The sequence below is a fragment of the Hylobates moloch genome, unplaced genomic scaffold (assembly GCF_009828535.3).
Source record: "Hylobates moloch isolate HMO894 unplaced genomic scaffold, HMol_V3 SCAFFOLD_13, whole genome shotgun sequence".
NCBI lineage: Eukaryota > Metazoa > Chordata > Mammalia > Primates > Hylobatidae > Hylobates > Hylobates moloch.
The window spans coordinates 100,734,590-100,754,799 of record NW_026652288.1 but is presented as its reverse complement, the minus strand read 5'-3'; the positions used below and the strand labels follow the sequence as shown (position 1 = coordinate 100,754,799).

Below are 20,210 nucleotides of genomic sequence, written 5' to 3'. Positions count from 1 at the left end.
GATATTGATTCTTCCAACCCATGAGCATGGAATGTTCTTCCATTTGTTTGTATCCTCTTTGATTTCATTGAGCAGTGGTTTGTAGTTCTCCTTGAAGAGGTCCTTCACATCCCTTGTAAGTTGGATTCCTAGGTATTTTATTCTCTTTGAAGCAATTGTGAATGGGAGTTCACTCATGATTTGGCTCTCTGTTCGTCTGTTGTTGGTGTACAGGAATCCTTGTGATTTTTGTACATTAATTTTGTATCCTGAGACTTTGCTGAAGTTGCTAATCAGCTTAAGGAGATTTTGGGCTGAGACAATGGGGTTTTCTAGATATACAATCATGTCATCTGCAAACAGGGACAATTTGACTTCCTCTTTTCCTAATTGAATACCCTTTATTTCCTTCTGCCTGATTGCTCTGGCCAGAACTTCCACATAATGGTAAAGGGATCAATTCAACAAGAAGAGCTAACTATCCTAAATATATATGCACCCAACACAGGAACACCCAGATTCATAAAGCAAGTCCTGAGTGACCTACAAAGGGACTTAAACTCCCACACAATAATAATGGGAGATTTTAACACCCCACTGTCAACATTAGACATATCAACGAGACAGAAAGTTGACAAGGATATCCAGGAATTGAACTCAGCTCTGCACAAAGGGGACCTAATAGACATCTACAGAACTCTCCACCCCAAATCAACAGAATATACATTTTTTTCAGCACCACACCACACCTATTCCAAAATTGACCACATAGTTGGAAGTAAAGCTCTCCTCAGCAAATGTAAAAGAACAGAAATTATAACAAACTGTCTCTCAGACCACAGTGCAATCAAACTAGAACTCAGGATTCAGAAACTCACTCAAAACCGCTCAACTACATGGAAACTGAACAACCTGCTCCTGAATGACTATTGGGTACATAATGAAATGAAGGCAGACATAACGATGTTCTTTGAAACCAACGAGAACAAAGACACAACATACCAGAATCTCTGGGACACATTCAAAGCAGTGTGTAGAGGGAAATTTATAGCACTAAATGCCCACAAGAGAAAGCAGGAAAGATCCAAAATTGACACCCTAACATTACAATCAAAAGAACTAGAAAAGTAAGAGCAAACACATTCAAAAGCTAGCAGAAGGCTAGAAATAACTAAAATCAGAGCAGAACTGAAGGAAATAGAGACACAAAAAACCCTTCAAAAAATTAATGAATCCAGGAGCTGGTTTTTTGAAGGGATCAACAAAATTGATAGACCGCTAGCAAGACTAATAAAGAAGAAAAGAGAGAAGAATCAAATAGATGCAATAAAAAATGAAAAAGGGGATATCACCACCGATCCCACAGAAATACAATCTACCATCAGAGAATACTACAAACACCTCTATGCAAATAAACTAGAAAATCTAGAAGAAATGGATAAATTCCTTGACAAATACACCCTCCCAAGACTAAACCAGGAAGAAGTTGAATCTCTGAATAGACCAATAACAGGTTCTGAAATTGTGGCAATAATCAATAGCTTACCAACCAAAAAGAGTCCAGGACCTGATGGATTCACAGCCGAATTCTACCAGAGGTACAAGGAGGAACTGGTACCATTCCTTCTGAAACTATTCCAATCGATAGAAAAAGAGGGAATCCTCCCTAACACATTTTATGAGGCCAGCATCGTCCTGATACCAAAGCCTGGCAGAGACATAACCAAAAAAGAGAATTTCAGACCGATATCCTTGATGAACATTGATGCAAAAATCCTCAATAAAATACTGGCAAACCAAATCCAGCAGCACATCAAAAAGCTTATACACCATAATCAAGTGGGCTTCATCCCTGGGATGCAAGGCTGGTTCAACATACGCAAATCAATAAATGTAATCCAGCATATAAACAGAACCAAAGACAAAAACCACATGATTATCTCAATAGATGCAGAAAAGGCCTTTGACAAAATTCAACAACCCTTCATGCTAAAAACTCTCAATAAATTAGGTATTGATGGGATGTATCTCAAAATAATAAGAGCTATCTATGACAAACCCACAGCCAATATCATAATGAATGGGCAAAAACTGGAAGCATTCCCTCTGAAAACTGGCACAAGACAGGGATGCCCTCTCTCACCGCTCCTATTGAACATAGTGCTGGAAGTTCTGGCCAGAGCAATCAGGCAGGAGAAGAAAACTTTCTTAAAAAAATGATTTGCATTTTGTTTTCTTAATTCTCATGTCTGCCTCCTGGACAACATGAGAAACTATTTGAGACTCTCAGCTTGCTTGTAAGAGTTTAGACACAGTGTGGTTAAAAACAGCAACAACAACAAAAACCCCAAAAACTCATTGGCTTTCTCTTGATTAGTTTTTGTTTGTTTCACATCTATGCATCATACTGCCCTTGCTTACATCTAAACAAATTTATTTAGTCAATTAAAGTTTGGAAGTTCAACCTCAATTTTGTTTACAATCTGTGCTGGCACAGATATATTGCCAAAATAACTTTACAGTGAAAGAATATTAATGGCTAGCTTACTCTGTGATAGCTGACCAAATCAGTCTACATACCACCCTTTACAATATGGGGAGGAGAAGATACAGTTTAATCTACATAACATTGTTGGTGCTTAAGATAAAGCTGTCTTATAAGATAAAATGAATAATATTGCTTAAACTATTAAAAAAAATTAAGGGGCCGGGCATGGTAGCACTTGGGAGGCCGAGGCGGATCATCTGAGGTCAGGAGTTTGAGACCAGCCTGACCAACATGGAGAAACCCTGTCTCTACTAAAAATACAAAATTAGCTGGGTGTGGTGGCACATGCCTGTAATCCCAGCTACTTGGGAGGCTGAGGCAGGAGAATCAGTTGAACCCAGGAGGCAGAGGTTGCGGTGAGCTGAGATCGCCCCATTGCATTCCAGCCCGGCGACAAGAGCGAAACTCTGTCTCAAAAAAAAAATAATTAAAAATAAAAAAAATAAAAAAGGCCAGGCCCAGAGGCTCACACCTGTAATCCCACCACTTTGGAATACTGAGGTGGTGGTGGAGGGGATCAGGCTTAAGCCTAGGAGTTTTGAGACCAGCCTGGGCAACATGGTGAAACCCCATCTCTACAAAAAATACAAAGATTAGTCAGGAGTCGTAGCATGTGTCTGCAGTCACAGCTACCTGGGAGGCTGAGGTGGGAGGATTGCTTGAGCCAGGGAGATCAAGGCTTCAGCGAGTTGTGATTGCACCACTGCACTCCAGCCTGCAGCAAGACCACGTCTCAAACAAACAACAAATAAAAAACCCCAAACCCCCAAAACAGAAATGAAACAAAACAAGTGAACTATTGAAAAAAATTTAAACCGACAATAAAACAGACCAAGTTGAGCAATATGCCTGTAATGCTAAGCTTGCTAAGGAGTAACTCAAATGTTTGTAAATAAAGATTAGTTGCATGGTAATGCCAGAAGATGTTCTCATGTATTTATAGCAGTTATGAACACAAATGTGTTATAATAAATAAAGATTAAAACTGCTTTCATCATCTCATGTTTATTAACTTTGGAAAAGTTGAACCATATGCAAGCATCTTGAGCCTTTAGGCAGAAGGGGTAGTATCATTCAGAACGCTTTTTATACTTTTTCCTTTTAGAAGATTCCATTAAGTTATTTTTTCATAATTTGGTTTAAGAAAGTTAATTCCCTAAAGCTATGAACAGATTAAAGGTACAACTTGACAGACATTTTGTAGTGTGTGTAAATTTTAGGACAACATAGCCAGGAACTAACATCCTCATATGAAATTTGATTATGTAATTGACACTAGAACCCAGAACTCCATATACATATATTCATTTGCTCTATAAAGCTTCATACAGAAGCAAAGAGAAAAAAGTAATGCATTATTTTGAAACAAAACAAAAAAGTCCCTTCAAGTTGAAATATAGTTGGATTAGTAATACCTAATGCATTGGATAAATAAGTGAGATGACTTGTCATGTTCTTAACAAAAATTCTGTCTTAATTTACTGCTATGTTAAAAGAAAAGCCCCATTATTTAGTATATTGCTGACTTATTTTCTACTCTGAATGAAGTAGTGGTAAAAATTAAAATATGAAATAAAACAGAGTTATAAGTGGAAAAAACATTTTCTTTCCTTCATAGAAATTGTGTGTACATTATATTAGGAGAAAACACATTACACATGAAACTATAGCATAAATCACTATATTGTGACTTCTTATTTTAATTAAGTTGGATTTCATAGTCTAATTTTGAATTAAAGAATAAAGAATGGAGGAAATCAATTGCATAATCCAACTTCCAATATTTACCATGAGAAAGTTTTAGGCTAAAGTAGGTTTTAATACCTTCTGTCAAAGCACAAAGCGGAACCCGGTTGTATTAGAAGCTTACAAATATCCAAATGTGAATACAAGGAAAGAAAGAGCTTCTAAGCAATAGGAAACCTTTCTATAGTTCATCACAAGGTTGGGGAAAGGCAGACAAGGCTATCATAACTTCTTAAATAATTCTTTCAAATCATGAGTCCTCCAGGATACTTTGCTATGTGCTATTGCTAGCTTTCTAACACAAGTTTATGAAAAACAGAATTGGTTAGATATCCCAAAATTCACTTCTCTTGGCTACAGCCCTTTACTACAATAAAAAAAATTATTTACTATTTTTCCTAAATTAATTTTGAAGACTTTCAATTTGAAAAATGTCCAGAAAAACTAAGAAGTTACATACAAAACCAATATATATATTCTAAGTACACATGTTCATTTCTTTCACCTCTTTTAAACTTTATCTTTAAAAAGCACATTGGATAACTGAAAAATTAGTCCTTTATAAAGGTCAATTTCTTAGTTTAACTCTTTTTCTAATGTATTTTTGTTATGTTTCTTTGAGTTTATTTTATTCTTTGGATCATACAAGTCCATTAATTTTTAGTTAAGATTAGCAATTGCCCATTTCTCTGCTCTTCCTTTAAAATTAAGACAGCTTCTCACAACACTCTCTTTTTATGCTAAAATAAGCCTTTGCTCTACTGGCCAAAACTTTTTCCTCCCACGTATCAGACAGTGATTTTTAGGGTTTACAAAGGAAGTGTTTTTCAGATGCTTAATAAACATCTGCTAAGTAACTTATGATGAATCTCTGTTCCATAGAAAGTGTTTTTGTGTGTTTTCAAAGTATATCCAATGCACAATGGGCCTATGTGTCCAAGCTACAGTAACATCATAGTTATTACTGAGAACTGAGTTTTCTACAATACCAAAACTTATGTTTTAATAAGTCATTCAAAACTAATCTGAATGATTTTAAAGAAATCATTCTCAAAATCATTATGTTCTTCAATTGGCTTATTAAGGATCATAAGACAATTGAAGCCAAATAAGCCAATATATGAAACACAATAAACAGTTTCTTAGATGAATCCAAGATATCAAAAAGATCACATTGTACTATGCTGAAATGTACTGAGCTAAAATGATGTGGGCTTAGCTGGTCCTAACCTGTTCTGGTGGTTTACTACCTGGTGGTAATTCTCTGACTTCCTTCCTACTTCCATTTTTACTTCTGTGTGAACTTACTCCGCTCCTAATGAGACAGTACTGCTCCTAACTATCAGAATTTAGAAAAATGGTAAGTTTTTAGGGGACAAGGGATATCTAAGTTTGACAAATGAGTAGTGTCCTTCACTTTCTTAATTCTAAGTCAATATGCTCATTGGGGCTGTGTTTTATTTTTCTGAACATGATTGAAACTTGAATATGAAAAGAGAAGCCTAATTTCATTTATTACCAATCAGGCTGTTGGAAAAACGGAATACGGGGAAGTGAAAGTACTCAACAGAAAATATACAAAATTGCCTTTCCTTATTCCCCAATAATGGACAGATTATACCTAAATTTTACAGAAGAAAATCTGTCTTTTGTTATTATTCTTTGACTACAAACATGTGCGTGATAAATCCATACAGAAGGCATTTCACTGTATTGTGTATTTAATTATTATTTTTAAAAGTGGGGTTTAAGGGAAAGTTCACCATTCTTGAATAATTAAAATGTATAATTTTAAAATGTACGTGCATCAAAATGATTTACACAATTTAATTGAAGCTGTAACAATGCTGTGATGTGATGGACTGAAGTTCAAGCTTTGGAAAGGATTTGCAGAAGGTAAGTTCCTTTAAAGTTTAATCATTAAGAAGTGTGAATAATTTCAGTGAAGCATCTTCCATATTTCTGTGACATTTCACCCAAGGAAGTTGCATCTGCAAAAATGAAAGTTGAGATTGTTAAAGCTAATGAGAACTCTGTAGATCAGGTGGAAGTCCATCAACTTCACTTGAGAAAAGTTAAATCTTTAACTACATGCTGCTTCATTATAGCCTTTATTTACATGGCAATTTTTTATTTTGAAGATAATAATGTAAAATAATTTCAGTTCAAGATGCATTAAAAAGAATATTTTAAACATATAAGCTAGGTGCTTATACTCAAGTTTTAATAAAAATTATAAAAAGTCTTTTTCACAACTCCTTTCTTCAAGTACCAACTATATTCTATTTTGCTTGAGTTTTTAATCTTTGTTCAAAGGATATTGCCGTGACAAACAAAAGAAGGACAAAGAAAACCTGAATACTACTTTCTGTTTATTATAACACTTTGAAAGTTGTATATTTTGCACATTCTACCAAGAATCCAACCATATATTGCCATTTAAACAAGATTTCCGCTGTATTTGAGTTATATTAATTTATTTGAATGATGGTATGTCAATATAAATCTAAAATAAAAATTTTCAGTATAATTCAGCAACATGTGTCTCACATTATTGGAAGAAAAGTCTTAATAGATATGCCACCAAGTGGTAGCAAATTAATGGTCACATTTCTTTTCTTTTTTCTTTTTTTTTTTTTGAGATGGAGTTTGCCCAGGCTGGAGTGCAATGGTGCACGACCTCAGCTCACTGCAACCTCCGCCTTCCGGGCTCAAGTGATTCTCCTGTCTCAGTGTCCCGAGTAGCTGGGATTATAGGCCCATGCTACCATGCCAGGCTAAATTTTTGTATTTTTAGTAGAGACGAGGTTTCACCATGTTCACCAGGCTGGTCTCAAACTCCTGACCTCAGGTGATCCACCCGCCTCGGCCTCTCAAAGTGCTCGGATTACAGGCGTGAGCCACCGCGCCTGGCCAATAGATTTCTAATTTTATCAGGTTGACATTCTGATTTCAATGGCACAGACCTAGAACTTGCTAATTTCATCTAGAGAAGCTAGGAGAATTTAGACAAAATACTTCTTTGAATTTGAGTTCCTTAGCGCTAAAGTCTACTAAAAACTCAAAACTTTGGGACACTATATTAGTGATTTCAGAAAGCCATTGCATAAATACCGAATTATCATCCTTTCAAAAATACATATCAGAGAAGAAATTAGTGTTTGGTCTGGTAACTAGTGATGGAAATAAAAATATTTTACCCAAAATATACTTCTTTGACGTATTTTGAAGTGGCTCCATAAAGCTGTTTTTTGTGGGGGGATTTGCATTAATGCAGCCAGCCCTCCTCTTGTCTAGATCTAGGGAAGATTAACTGAGAGTCTAATGCTTTTAGGGGTCTGAAAAGAAATATTTGCCATCTATTCTCTCTGGGGGCTGCTGGGTTTTATCTACATAGCAAGACTACTTTTGCTAGCCAAGCCTCTTTCTCCCTGCCATAACCTCTCTTGCCACTAAAACCTGTTTTTGGCCGTGCTCTGAGCCTGCATTCTTTCTGTAACCTCAAGATAATATATAATTTTTTGTACGCCATTAGTAGATGGCTCTTCATTCTGAAGGCTCCCCTGTATACACATTAAATAAATTTGTATCCATTTCTCCTTTTAATCTTACATCTGCCACATGTCAGTGATTTTCAGCAAACCTTCAGAGGGACAAAGGTTAAAGTTAGCCCTTGGCACCTTCAGTTGGGTGCAGTGAGCAGGGAGATTAAAACTTCACCCCCCTGGAAGTCACAGTTACGAGAACCCAAGACCTAATTTGCTGGCAAAAAGAGTAAGAATTTCTTACCAGAAAAGCTCCTGGCCTCTCTCTCTCTCTCTGTGTGTGTAATCTGGTCAGGTGAATGGTAAAAATCACTGTTTACTCTGCACAATTTTGATTAATGCGAGACAAAGATTGATGTGACTTTGATGTGACTTCACTTGGGGTATAGTGTCTCTAGTGTACTTTTTGGTACTTTGTGGTATGAATATTCATATTATTTGATCTCTTTCCTCCCAGAAATAGTCTTTTCCGTTGTCTCTGTCTTTCTGTGTTGTTCATAAAGAGGGATACCAAATAAAGTTCCCTCTTGTTCAGTTTTATGTCCTGGAGAGCTTGACATCTGACTAAGTGGGAGCATTCTTTCCTGGTCTCCACCACCCGAAGGGCATGGTTTTTGGATCGCATCAGGTGGTCATCCTAAAAATGCCTGGGAACGCAAGACTTTTTTTGTTACTAATCTCCCAAGCTCGGGGGCGGGGGTTTGTCCTAAGAAGTCCCGTCCATAAGGAGCTTTTGTTTTCTCAGTCCTTGTTGCCTGGTTAATGCTGGGAAAGTCCAATCCCAGGAGGGGACACCTGGTGTCACAGATGAACATAACTGTGACTGGCACCCCCCTCACAAATTTGTGGGTTCCTTAATATCTGTGGCAACAAGAGTCTTTTGCTCTCTTAGCCCGTTTCTGGGAGTGAGATTTTTGGTGGGGGAATCTTTGGCATTGTTTTTCTCTATGCCCTAAAATTACATTCTGGGCTTCACATGAAGAGGCTTTTGGATTGAGCTGTTACTGGAATAAGTACACCACTGGAAACCCTAATTGTTGGTGGCCAGAAGACGGATCCTTTAAGTTAGACTAAAATTCCTAAATTAAAAAAAAAAAATTAGAGATATCTTACACCAAACAATTGATGAGAAGATTAAATTAAAAGAAGGATACATAGGTCGGGCACTGTGGCTCGCCCCTGTAATCCCAGCACTTTGGGAGGCTGAGGTGGCGGATCATGAGGTCAAGAGATCGAGACCATCCTGGCCTACATGATGAAACCCCGTCTCTACTAAAAATACAAATGTTAGCCTCGCATGGTGGTGGGTGCCTGTAGTCCCAGCTACCCCGGAGGCTGAGGCAGGAGAATCGCTTGAACCGGGGAGGTGGACGTTGCAGTGAGCCGGGATTGTACCACTGCACTCCAGCCTGGTGACAGAGCAAGACTCTGTCTCAAGAAAAAAAAAAAAAAGAAGGATACATAATAGGGTCATAGCTGGCCTTCAAAATTCTCTTGACTAAATTAAAGAGCAAAAATTTGACCTAAAACATTTAAAATCCTTTGTAAGAGATTGCCTGAGGGAATAACAATAAAAGCCATCCTGCCCTGTGGTCTAATAGTTAAAAGTCCATGCTTTCAGCATCAAGGCCTGGCTTTGATACCCAGTCAGGGGGCCCTATTGGTTTGACATTTGTGTGACTTTTGACTTTTTGGGGGTGGTCATTTATTTCTTTGGAGACACCTCATACATCCTTGGTTAAGTCAGAACCTTGGTTAAGGCTTATTAATTTTTACCAGGGAGTGTATTTTGGTTAAAAAAAAAAAATCAAAAGTCCAGGCACAGTGGCTCATGCCTGTAATCCCAGCACTTCGGGAGGCCAAGGTGGGTGGATCATGATGTCATGAGTTCGAGACCAGCCTGGTCAATATGGTGAAACCCGTCTCTACTAAAAATACAAAAATTAGCTGGGGGTGGCGGTGCGTGCCTGTAATCCTAGCTACTCGGGAGGCTGAGGCAGAAGAATCTCTTGGACCTGGGAGGTGGAGGTTGCAGTGAGCTGAGACGGTGCTACTGCACTCCAGTCTGGGGGACAAAGCGAGAGTCTGTCTCAAAAAAAAAAAAAAGAAAAAAAAAGATTGTTTTCCCATTTACTTTCACTTCTCCCTACTTCTCCTTCCTCTTTGCCATTTTTGGTACCACAGGAAAAGGTCTAGAGAAGACTTCTAACAGCTCACACTCCTTAAGGCACTCAGAAGAAGGTTACTCAGAGTACTCTTACTCCTTTCTGGGAGCCTTCTTTCCTTGCAGTTTTAAGCATCATAGGCAACCTCCTCAGGTCTAAAACTCTGCTCTCTTTTGTATTGTGTTACCTGATCGCCTTGGCTTTTGACCAGAAATTATTTGGTATTGTGAGAGAACTTGACCTTGGTGTATGTAATGGCTAGGCAAGAGTAACAGTGTTAGACACGGCCAAGTATAGTTGTTTCCAGTAAATGCTTGTTACTACAGGGGGCTATTCATTTGCACATTAGATAAACAACGGTGCAGTTTAAACACCTAGGAAAATGTATTGGCAGCAAAGTGCCCAAAGTGTGTGGCCTGGTCTCCATGGTGCCTTCCTCTTTTCGGGGGACCTGGGATTCAGTGAAAGCCTTGATTTTTTTTTTTTAATTATACTTTAAGTCCTGGGATACATGGGCAGAACGTGCAGGCTTGTTACATAGCTATACATGTGCCGTGGTGATTTACTGCACCCGTCAACCTGTCATCTAGGTTTTAAGCCCTGCATGCATTTGGTGTTTCTCTTAATGCTATCCCTCCCCTTGCCCCCTACGCCCCGACGGGCCCTGGTATGTGATGTTCCCTTCCCTGTGTCCATGTGTTCTCATTGTTCAACTCTCAGAAACCCTTGATTTTGAAACATCTAAATGCTTTGCCCTTTAACTGCATCCACTTTTTTCATATTTAAATTATTAGGCCCTATAAACTAAAAATACTTTGTTAGGCTTATTCCTTAATGAGTTCTGTCCTGACCTCAGTGGTCCACTTGAAAAACACAGACTAAATTAAAAGCTACCTATCTAAATGAGATTGCTCTCCTTATGCAATCTTACGGTTAATTCCTAAGGAATCTTGGCACTCATTTTTAATCTTCCTTTGACATACTCAAGCTTCTCGAAAAATCAAATTCTCTCTGTGCTTTGAGATATAAATTTGCTACCTGTTTTCTCTGAAACTCGAAACGGATACTCCAGATAAGCCTTAAATTTTTCCATTTACAGAGGCAGAGTTTCAGTCTGTCTTTTTAGACTAGTGAGTTTTACCTGCCTTATGGCTAAAATTCTAAAATCCAAACAATAAAGTCTTCGTGTGCAGATGTGTTTGCTATACCTTGTGTCTCTCTATACATACATGTATATGTATATATGTATTTATAGCTATACATGTTTGATATTGTCTACACATGGTACCATATTAATTTAAAAATAAATGAGTACTTATAAATTAAGACCAAATGCTTTTCAAGTTCATGTGATTTTAGCAATCTTTGAGAAATAAAGACAGTTTTAAAATTATTGGTAAAATAATATTGAAATGTTGTCTTCATAATTTTAATTTAGACATTTTTGTCTGAGTCTATTGATCAGGCAGGTTTATGGCCAAAAAACTGTTGCTTGATATTTTTGATACTTGATTAATTTGTTTCCGAATCTGTGTATCTTGATTTGAGTCTTTCGATTCAGAGGTCTAGACAGATGCCCATGATGAGGCTGGGGGATAACACCTGGTCCATCTCTCCTATCCCAGTTATGCCTCCCCTGCTGGGAGATTAGATTCTCTCCTATCTCAGTTATGCCTCCCCTGCTGGGAGATGCTGAGAGAAATTAGATTCTCCAGGCATTGACTCACGCCTGTAATCCCAGCACTTTGGGAGGCCGAGGCGGGTGAATCACAAGGTCAGGAGATCGAGATCATCCTGGCCAACATGGTGAAACCCCGTATCTACTAAAAATATATTTTTTAAAAAGTAGCTGGGTGTGGCGGCACACGCCTGTAGTCCCAGATACTCGGGAGGCTGAGGCAGGAGAATCGCTTGAATCCGGGAGACAGAGGTTGCAGTGAGCCGAGATCGTGCCACTGCACTTCAGCCTGATAAAAGAGTGAGACTCCGTCTCAAAAAAAAAAAAAAATTCATACGAAAATGAGTTCCCTGTATAATTTGTTTAACATAACTTGTTGTGGTTGAACTAAAAAATGTTGAAATGGGTGATAATCAAGGGTGGTAAAGGTATATGTGGAAACCAATCAAACTTAATTAATTTTATCTCACTGTCATAATGTTCTCAGAACATCAAGAAACTGGAGGACTCAAAGAGTTACTTGGTTTTTAAATAGCAATTAGCTAGTTTCTACTCAAATATAATGTGGCAATTTTTAACAACCTTGAAGAGTGACCATACTTGGTAAATCTCTAGCTACGAAGAAATAATGCTCAATCTGTTTTGAAGATGATGCTGATTAAAAGGCAGTGTTCTTGGCAGTATTTGGTAAGTTCTCTTGTATCTATAGACATTCATTAACTGCAGAGGTTCATTAAACAACTCCATGATAATGAAATTTATTTTAACTGAATGATTTTGAGAATGAGAGAGTTGAGATAAAATACTGACTATTTATTGTGGTTTTAGAGCATGAAGAGGAGGGAAAAAATGGGGTGATTTAAATTAAGACAAGATCAGGGCTAATGTGATACTTTTGGGGCCTCTAAATTATTGGTCTAAGGATTATCTCGAGAGAAGCAGAAGGCAGAATTCCCTCTTCTCTAGCCTCAGATTGTTAAAGCAGTTCCAGTTTGTCTTATTTGTTAGGGAGCGGGGATGCACCTTCTATAAGCCCTATTGGAAGAAAACATATTGCTAAGATTTCACCTTCCAAAAACATTTATTTAGTGTGTAAAGGATATGTATGATTAAATGCTGTGTTTAACATATCCACTCAGGCTGCAACCTTTCTGGATTTTAATTCTGTGTGTATCACTTATACTCTATGTGGCACTGTAAGTTAATATTTCTAACCCTTCCATTTATTTGTATAATAATAATATTAACTAATACTTATTAAGAAATTAACATGTCAGGTACTATTATAAGTGCTTAATATGTATCTATTTAATCCTCAGGACAATGCTCTATGGTAGAAATTATCATTCTAATTTAATGAAGGGGTGTTTGAGAATTTAAATAAGTTCCCATAACTAACAAATACTGATAGATGACCTGGGATTTGAACCCATAAAGCCTGATCTCTTTAGCTGGCACTTTTAACCCTTATACTCAATGCTTCTCAAGATATTGGAGACAGTGATAGTACTGCTTTATGAAATAAAATGATTAAGTGAAGCAATGCACGTAAAGTGCCAAGTATAAGGCCTGGAACGGAGTAAATTTGCAGAACTGTAATGTAAACTATCACTTGCATGCATTGTGTATCCAATATATTGTAGGCCCACTACAAACATCTAATTTAATCTTCATAATACCACTACATTATTATTTAAATGTACAAGCTGTAGAAAAATAAACTGTCTTAACAGAAACAAGATAATGAATGGATGAAAGAATCAGGATTTAGATAAAGTGTTTTGATTCCATGGCTAATGCTCTTTCTGCTGTGCATTTTCTCTCCTATGCTCCACGTTATCATCATTCTAATAATGTACTTATTGACAACAAAATGATGTGTATCACTTGAATGTGTCTTCTTCATAACACAAGGATTGTTATATATTTATGAAGGTGACTTAATATATTGACTAGAACTTTAACCTTTGTCTGCATATTAATATTCAACGGTTAATTACATAGAAGTCTGAAAACAACTAAATCATTAATTTTGGAGAGTGAAGCAGAACTAGGACATTCTTTTGCTTTTTAAATGTCATTTAAGTTATTTAACATTAATATACTATACTAATTGAATACATAAATGATCGAAAAAGTGAACCGATAAGCTAGGAAATCAAAAGGGGGATTTATAAGCAAGAATGGATTGATTAGTCCATTGTGAAATGTTAATCAAATGCCTGCATATACTGTTACTTATTCAAATTGTACTCACAGTTGGAATCAATTAGCCTCTGGAATTTGAAAGCCGGTTTCTACCAATCCGATCCACGGGGATGCCAAATCGCCTTTTTGGATGATCTACTACTTTCCTGAAACAAACCAAGGAGGACATTTTTAAGCTAAAAAGTGCAAGTTATTGATCATTATTTTTGTTCTTTTATTTTATGTAGATCTGGGGGCTTTCTTTGGGAGTTGGAATAACCATGATAGTTCCCACTCACCGGTACCCACTATGTGCCAGACACTATCTCATATTTTCAACATCTGTGGGAGTAGATATTATTAGATATTATTAGCTCCATTTTACATATGAGGAAACTGAGGCTTAGAGAAGTTAACTTATCCAGATTCAAATAGACCAAACCAAAAGCCAGGTCTTATCAGCATACTAATCTGCCAACTAAGTGCTTTAGTTTGAGAAAATCCCTTCCCCCTTCAAATTTTCTTTTTCTGTTATTTGGTGAAGATTAAACTGGATCAGCAGTTTTTCACAAACTTTGCTTCAGAATAGCCCATCTAAAGAAGGATGATAGTGGGAGAGGAAAGAGTATGATGCTGAGACTGAATGTGGAGGTAAATTTCCCTCTCACGTCTTCCCTTAGACTCCGCCCAGAGAAGCTTTGTATGTGATGGCCGACATTTGCTTATATTCTCTTTGTTAAATACTGTTTGAAATAAATTAAACATCTTCATTTTTAAAATGAAGTATAAAAAATCCACACAGTAGTACCAAAGTTCTAATATAACTTCCAGCTTATATTTTCTAAAAATTACCCCTTTAAAAATAAGATGCATTTTAGAAACTTTTCAATTTGATTTGCTAATATTATCATCACTTAGTTCTATCAAGCCAAAATCCTAACAAGAGAAGATCCAGAACTTTGACTATTTAACTTTCACTGGCCTTGGAGTTAAGAGAAGTGTGAATATTTATGAAGAAAGAGACGGCAGGGAGAGTCTAAGAAGCCTGTGTAAATCAGTGATTTATCTCACAGAAAAGGTCACTGGCTTATAAAAGTGTTAGGCTTATTGTTGACAAAATATACATGTAGAAAAGAGGGCAAAAAGGAGGCCATATTATAAAAATATTAGACATATATAGATTTTAAGTGTAATAAATTCGCAGGCCAAGAAACAGAACATTGCCAACAGACAAACACTTTTGTAATGAGAAATAAAAGGTTATTCTCCCACCAAATGTAAGGATTTCTGCTGGAGTACAGTAGTGTGATCATGACTTACTGCAGCCTCAACCTCCAGGGCTCAAGTGATCCTCCCACTTCAGCCTCCCAAGTAGCTGGGACTATAAGTGTGTACCACCATGTCTGATTACTTTTTTCGAATTCTTTGTAGAAATGGGAGTCTCGCCATGTTGCCCAGGCTCATCTCAAACTCCTGGGCACAAGCAATCCTTCATCTTGGCGTCCTGAACTGCTGGGATTAAAGGTATGAGCCACCATGCCTGGCTTGCTTCAATTTTTTGACCAATAATGATATACTTCATTGCTTGAAAATCTCAGTGATGTAGGACTTAGTATCTAACAAGACAACTTAATTTTCAGCAGTTTAAACAGTCAAGAAAATATTTGCTTCAGAACATTTTCAATAGCTTCTTTAGTTCTTTTCTAATTACTACTATTATATTATTAAACTATACTTATTTACCAACAATTACTTTATACTAATTTAAACACTAAACACGAATGAAAACCTCAATGCCCTCGAGGCTTTTCTTATTATGATCTAATTGTTTTTTCCATTATAATTTACTGTGTACCTGATATGTAGAAGGTTTTTTGTGGCTGTTTTGGGTGGAAGAAATGAGTCAGAAATAGCCTTTTCCCTCAAAAACCTGTAACTGACTACTGTCAGATTGATGATGATTTAACGTAAATAGTAGAGGAAAATATGTCATTTTTTTCCTTAACTACACAGTCATATCAGTGCTCCTGATATTACTATGAAGTAAATAACTTATTAAAGGTCTTGGAGGCCCAGCACAGTGGCTCACGCCTGTAATCCCAGCACTTTGGGAGGCCGAGGTGGGCAGATCACTTGAGGTCAGGAGTTTGAGATCAGCCTGGCCAACATGGTGAAACCCCATCTCTACTAAAAATACAAAAATTGGCAGGGCATGGTGACATGCTCCTGTAATCCCAGCTGCTCGGGAGTCTGAGGCATGAGAATCGCTTGAACCCGGGAGGCTGAGTTTGCAGCGAGCCGAGATGGCACCACTGCCCTCAAACCTGGGCGACAGCGCGAGACTCAGACTCAGAGGGAAAAAAAGTCTGGGAAAGTATGGAGAACATGAGAGATTTTTATTGTTGTGCCTTGTACATTGAAAAAATCTATAAACATTGATCAGTTGTAATCAAAATAATGTATTTAAGGACAACTAATATTTACTTAATACCTTCTATGTGCCAGATGCTGTGCTTGGTGCTGTTGTATAAAAGGCTAATAAAAATCGACATGGAACCTGACACGGTGTTTATACTCATATGACATTACAGAAATAAGGCCATATTACATATTTCAACTTATTCAACCTTCTTTTCTGCTGATTTACATCCATCTTCCTTTCTAGGTTGGCTTTTATTATCTGAATTGACTATATGTGTGATCTTTTTTTTCTCCTAGATAAAAATGTGATCAATCCGGTGAGAAAAAAACTAGGAAAAAAGTATTTAATCCTTATCCTTACTGTAGCTACACCCTTGCCTCCCTTCTTCAGACTCCTGAAAAACATATCCTCTTCAGTGGTGTTCTATTGTTTGCACTTCTACATTTCTTGATGAAAAATTAACTACATATTTTTCAACTTGATAACCAAATAGGAAACATGTTATTTGTAAAATTAATATAAATTGTATGGTTTAGAGTCATAAGAAACCATGCCTGTCAGTCATGCTCTCTGTCTTTGGTGTAATTATAAATGATGACTATTGAAAGAAAAGAAAAACTGTCTCCTTTACATTTTAAATTATCTTTATCCACATAGAGTAAATATATAGATTCTTAATTACGCAGTTATTTTCCTCGTGGTAGTCAGAATAATGGCTTCCCAGAGATGTCCACTTCATAATCTCCAGCAATTAGAAATATGTCGCTTCATATGGCAAATGCATTTTGCAGATAGGATTAAGGTTAAGGACCTAGAGATGAAAAGATTATCCTGGGTTATCTGGTTGGGCCAATCTAGTCACCAGAGTCTATAAAAGTTGCTAATCACTGACTAAGAGTGAGTCAGAGAACAGCAATCTGAGAAGGATTTAACCGCCATGGCTGGCTTTGAATGGAGCCATGAATCAAGGCTTAGATAATGAATCAAGGAATGCTGTGGCCTCTAGTTCTCCTCCTCCTCCTCCTCCTGCTTCTTCTTCTTCTTCCTTTTCATCTTCCTCTTCCTCTTCTTCCTCTTCCCCTTCCCCTTTACTTTTCCCTTCCCCTTCTTCGTATTTTTTTTTTTTTTTTTGAGACAGAGTCTCGCTCTGTCACCCAGGCTGGAGTGCAGTGGCACCATCTTGGCTTCTGCAACCTTCGCCTCCTGGGCTCAAGCAATTCTCCTGCCTCAGCCTCTTGAGTAGCTGGGATTACAGGTGCACGCCACCATGCCCGGGTAATTTTTGTATTTTTAGCAGACACAGGGTTTCATCATGTTGGCCAGGCTGGTCTCAAACTCCTCACCTCAGGCAATCCACCCACCTTGGCCTCCCAAAGTTCTGGGATTACTGGCGTGAGCCACCACACCTGGCCTACTAGTTCTTGAAAGCAAATGGGGATCTTGGTTCTGCCGCCGTAAGGAACTGAATTCTGCCAACAACGTGAACGAGAGGAAGTGAAAAATCAACCCTCCCAGATGTTTGAAGGACTTGTAAGAAAGGGAAGGAAACAGCAGCTGGGGAAAGCAGTCACATGATACCTGCATTGACTCCCCAAACGCCCTTTAGAAATAGATGTTGTCAGGAAAAAATAGTATGTTTACTCTTTTTTTTTTTTTTTTTTTTTTGAGACAGAGTTTTGCTTTTGTTGCCCAGGCTGGAGTGCAATGGCACGATCTCAGTTCAGGGCAACCTCTGCCTCCCGGGTTCAAGAAATTCTCCTGCCTCAGCCTACCAAGTAGCTGGGATTACAGGCGCCCGCCACCACACCCAGCTAATTTTTTGTATTTCTAGTAGAGACAGGGTTTCACTGTGTTGGCCAGGCTGGTCTTGAACTCCTGACCTCAGGCGATCCACCCACCTCGGCCTCCCAAAGTCCTGGGATTACAGGTGTGAGCCACCGCGCCTGGCCCCTTTTACTCTTTTAGAGATAAGTATGATTAAAACAGAACATTCTTTGGTCTCTCCTACCAAAATTTATTTTCTCAAAAATGAAGGTAAATAAGTGAAAATGTGTTTTTCTTTTTTGCTTTACTACAGTTGATCTTTCCCTGTTCAATCAAATAAGAGGCAGCTGCGGCATAGTGGAAAGCAAAATAAATTCTGTTTTACTTCCTTTCTTTCCTTTTTCCGCATTCTCTCCTCACCTCCTTTCCCCCAGATTTGATCCAAAATGTATTAGAAACCTGGAGATGGAGGATTTGGGTTCTACTTGGTTTACTTACTGATAGTATGACCCTCTGCAAGTCTTTTATTCTAAGCTACTACTCTTTCCTTTTTGATAAAATTCAGATAATAATTGCTATGCCCATCTTTTGGAGCTGTTTATTCACTTAACAAACTTATTTGTTAAGTGATGTTGGATTGTTTCATGCGTTACCGTGTATTACACGGACTTAACCATGTGTTATGTGTTGTTCTCTGCATTGGGGATACTATGGTGAATAAGACAAAGGTTACTTCTCAGGTTCACATTTTACATTGAAAAGGGGTAATGAGGTAACAAATGTAAAAACATTTCAAACATTTCAACTGATACTAATTTTTCCTACCATTCTAGTCCAGTGGTTTTCAATTTGTAGTTATTTCTATAGATAAAAGCTTTATAAAAGAGAGCAATATATGAAAAGTTAAGTAAAGAATTGTCCTAGTAGAAAAGTATCCCTCCTACACAATATATAGTGGCCCCTGACAGACCTTCCAGAAACACCGTAGGTTCCTCAGAGCAGAGTTTAAGTGAAAACTACTGGTCAAGTGGATAAAATAGTAACTCATGGTTTTACTATAGCAATAAATTCATAATTACTTTGATTCATCTTATCAAATTGGGGATTGGTCGCAAATGCTTAGAGATATCTGGAAATCAAATAAAAATAGATAAAACATATATATAAATCAATTCATTTTAAAACTTTTAGTACTAATACAAAATAGAAATAATTTTCATAAAGCACATAATCAGAAACAATAATAGCCTGGTTAAATACTTTCTATACAATCTATATCCATCAGAAGTGAAACAGCTAGTAGTTATTTTAACACTTTTGTTGATATGAAATATATATATATTTATATATAATATATAGTATATATATTATATATAAGTATATTTATATTGTATATAATATATATATAATGGTGCTACATTCTAAAACACATTACTGCCATGAATGTAGTGTATGAAAAATTAACGTTAGAAAGAAAATATAATCTTAAAACCAAAAGGCAAAGCTGTACTTTTTGACTATCTAGTCCCTCTTGTGACAAAATAATGGTATGACATGGCTTATATGATAAATGCATTTAAAACTACCCACGTTTTCCATTCTGAAATATTCTGTAAGTAAAGTAGTTTAAGGATATAGAATATTTATCAAACTAATATAATGACAATGATTAGATTGTTTATCTTAAATGAAACTTTAATTTTCACACAAAAATCTAAACTTCCTATGTGAAACAGGATTTTCGTTAACATTTATAGTCTTGGATAACTCCATTTCTAAAGGTATTTTACATTCTAAAAAACAGCAGTTGGAAAAAATGTATTTAAACTTTTTATTGAGAATCACTTCACACAGACAGAGTCTATACATTTGTCTATGCTCAATTTAAAGAGATTAAAAAAATGAACAGCCCTATTCCCAGCCCCCAGCATAAGAAATAGGGCATTGTCAGTACTTTAGAAATTCCAGTACTCCTCCTCCCAAACTGCAGCTGTCTCCTGGCTCAGTACCAGAGTAATCCATAGACTCAATTTTGGTCTAATAATTTCCTTGATTTTCCTCATAATCTTAGAATCTACATGTATTCTTCAAAAATCTGTTGCTTTCTTGACAGTTCTAGAATTTGACTTAAAAGGAATTGAGTATGACAATGTACAGCATTGTGACTATAGTTAAT

At 37.0% G+C, this 20,210-nt stretch overlaps 2 protein-coding genes across 3 annotated transcripts in view; one reads left to right on the top strand and one right to left on the bottom strand.

Annotated features, from left to right (window-relative positions):
* UTS2B (urotensin 2B) overlaps window positions 1-14,054 on the top strand; it is a 29,356-nt gene extending 15,302 nt beyond the window's left edge. The window contains exons 6-8 of the mRNA XM_032172311.2: window positions 6,110-6,169; window positions 12,149-12,348; window positions 13,921-14,054. The gene's annotated coding sequence lies outside the window, so the exon portion shown is untranslated. The remainder of the gene's footprint in view (window positions 1-6,109; window positions 6,170-12,148; window positions 12,349-13,920) is intronic.
* OSTN (osteocrin) overlaps window positions 3,517-20,210 on the bottom strand; it is a 162,863-nt gene continuing 146,169 nt past the window's right edge. The window contains exons 4-5 of one of the 2 annotated variants that reach the window (XM_032172310.1): window positions 13,919-14,015; window positions 3,517-6,264 (exon numbers count right to left, since the gene is read on the bottom strand). In XM_032172310.1, coding sequence (XP_032028201.1) covers window positions 13,931-14,015 — 85 coding nt within the window. In that variant the 3' untranslated portion in view covers window positions 3,517-6,264; window positions 13,919-13,930. The remainder of the gene's footprint in view (window positions 6,265-13,918; window positions 14,016-20,210) is intronic. The other variant, XM_058426672.1, reaches the window with a different exon arrangement.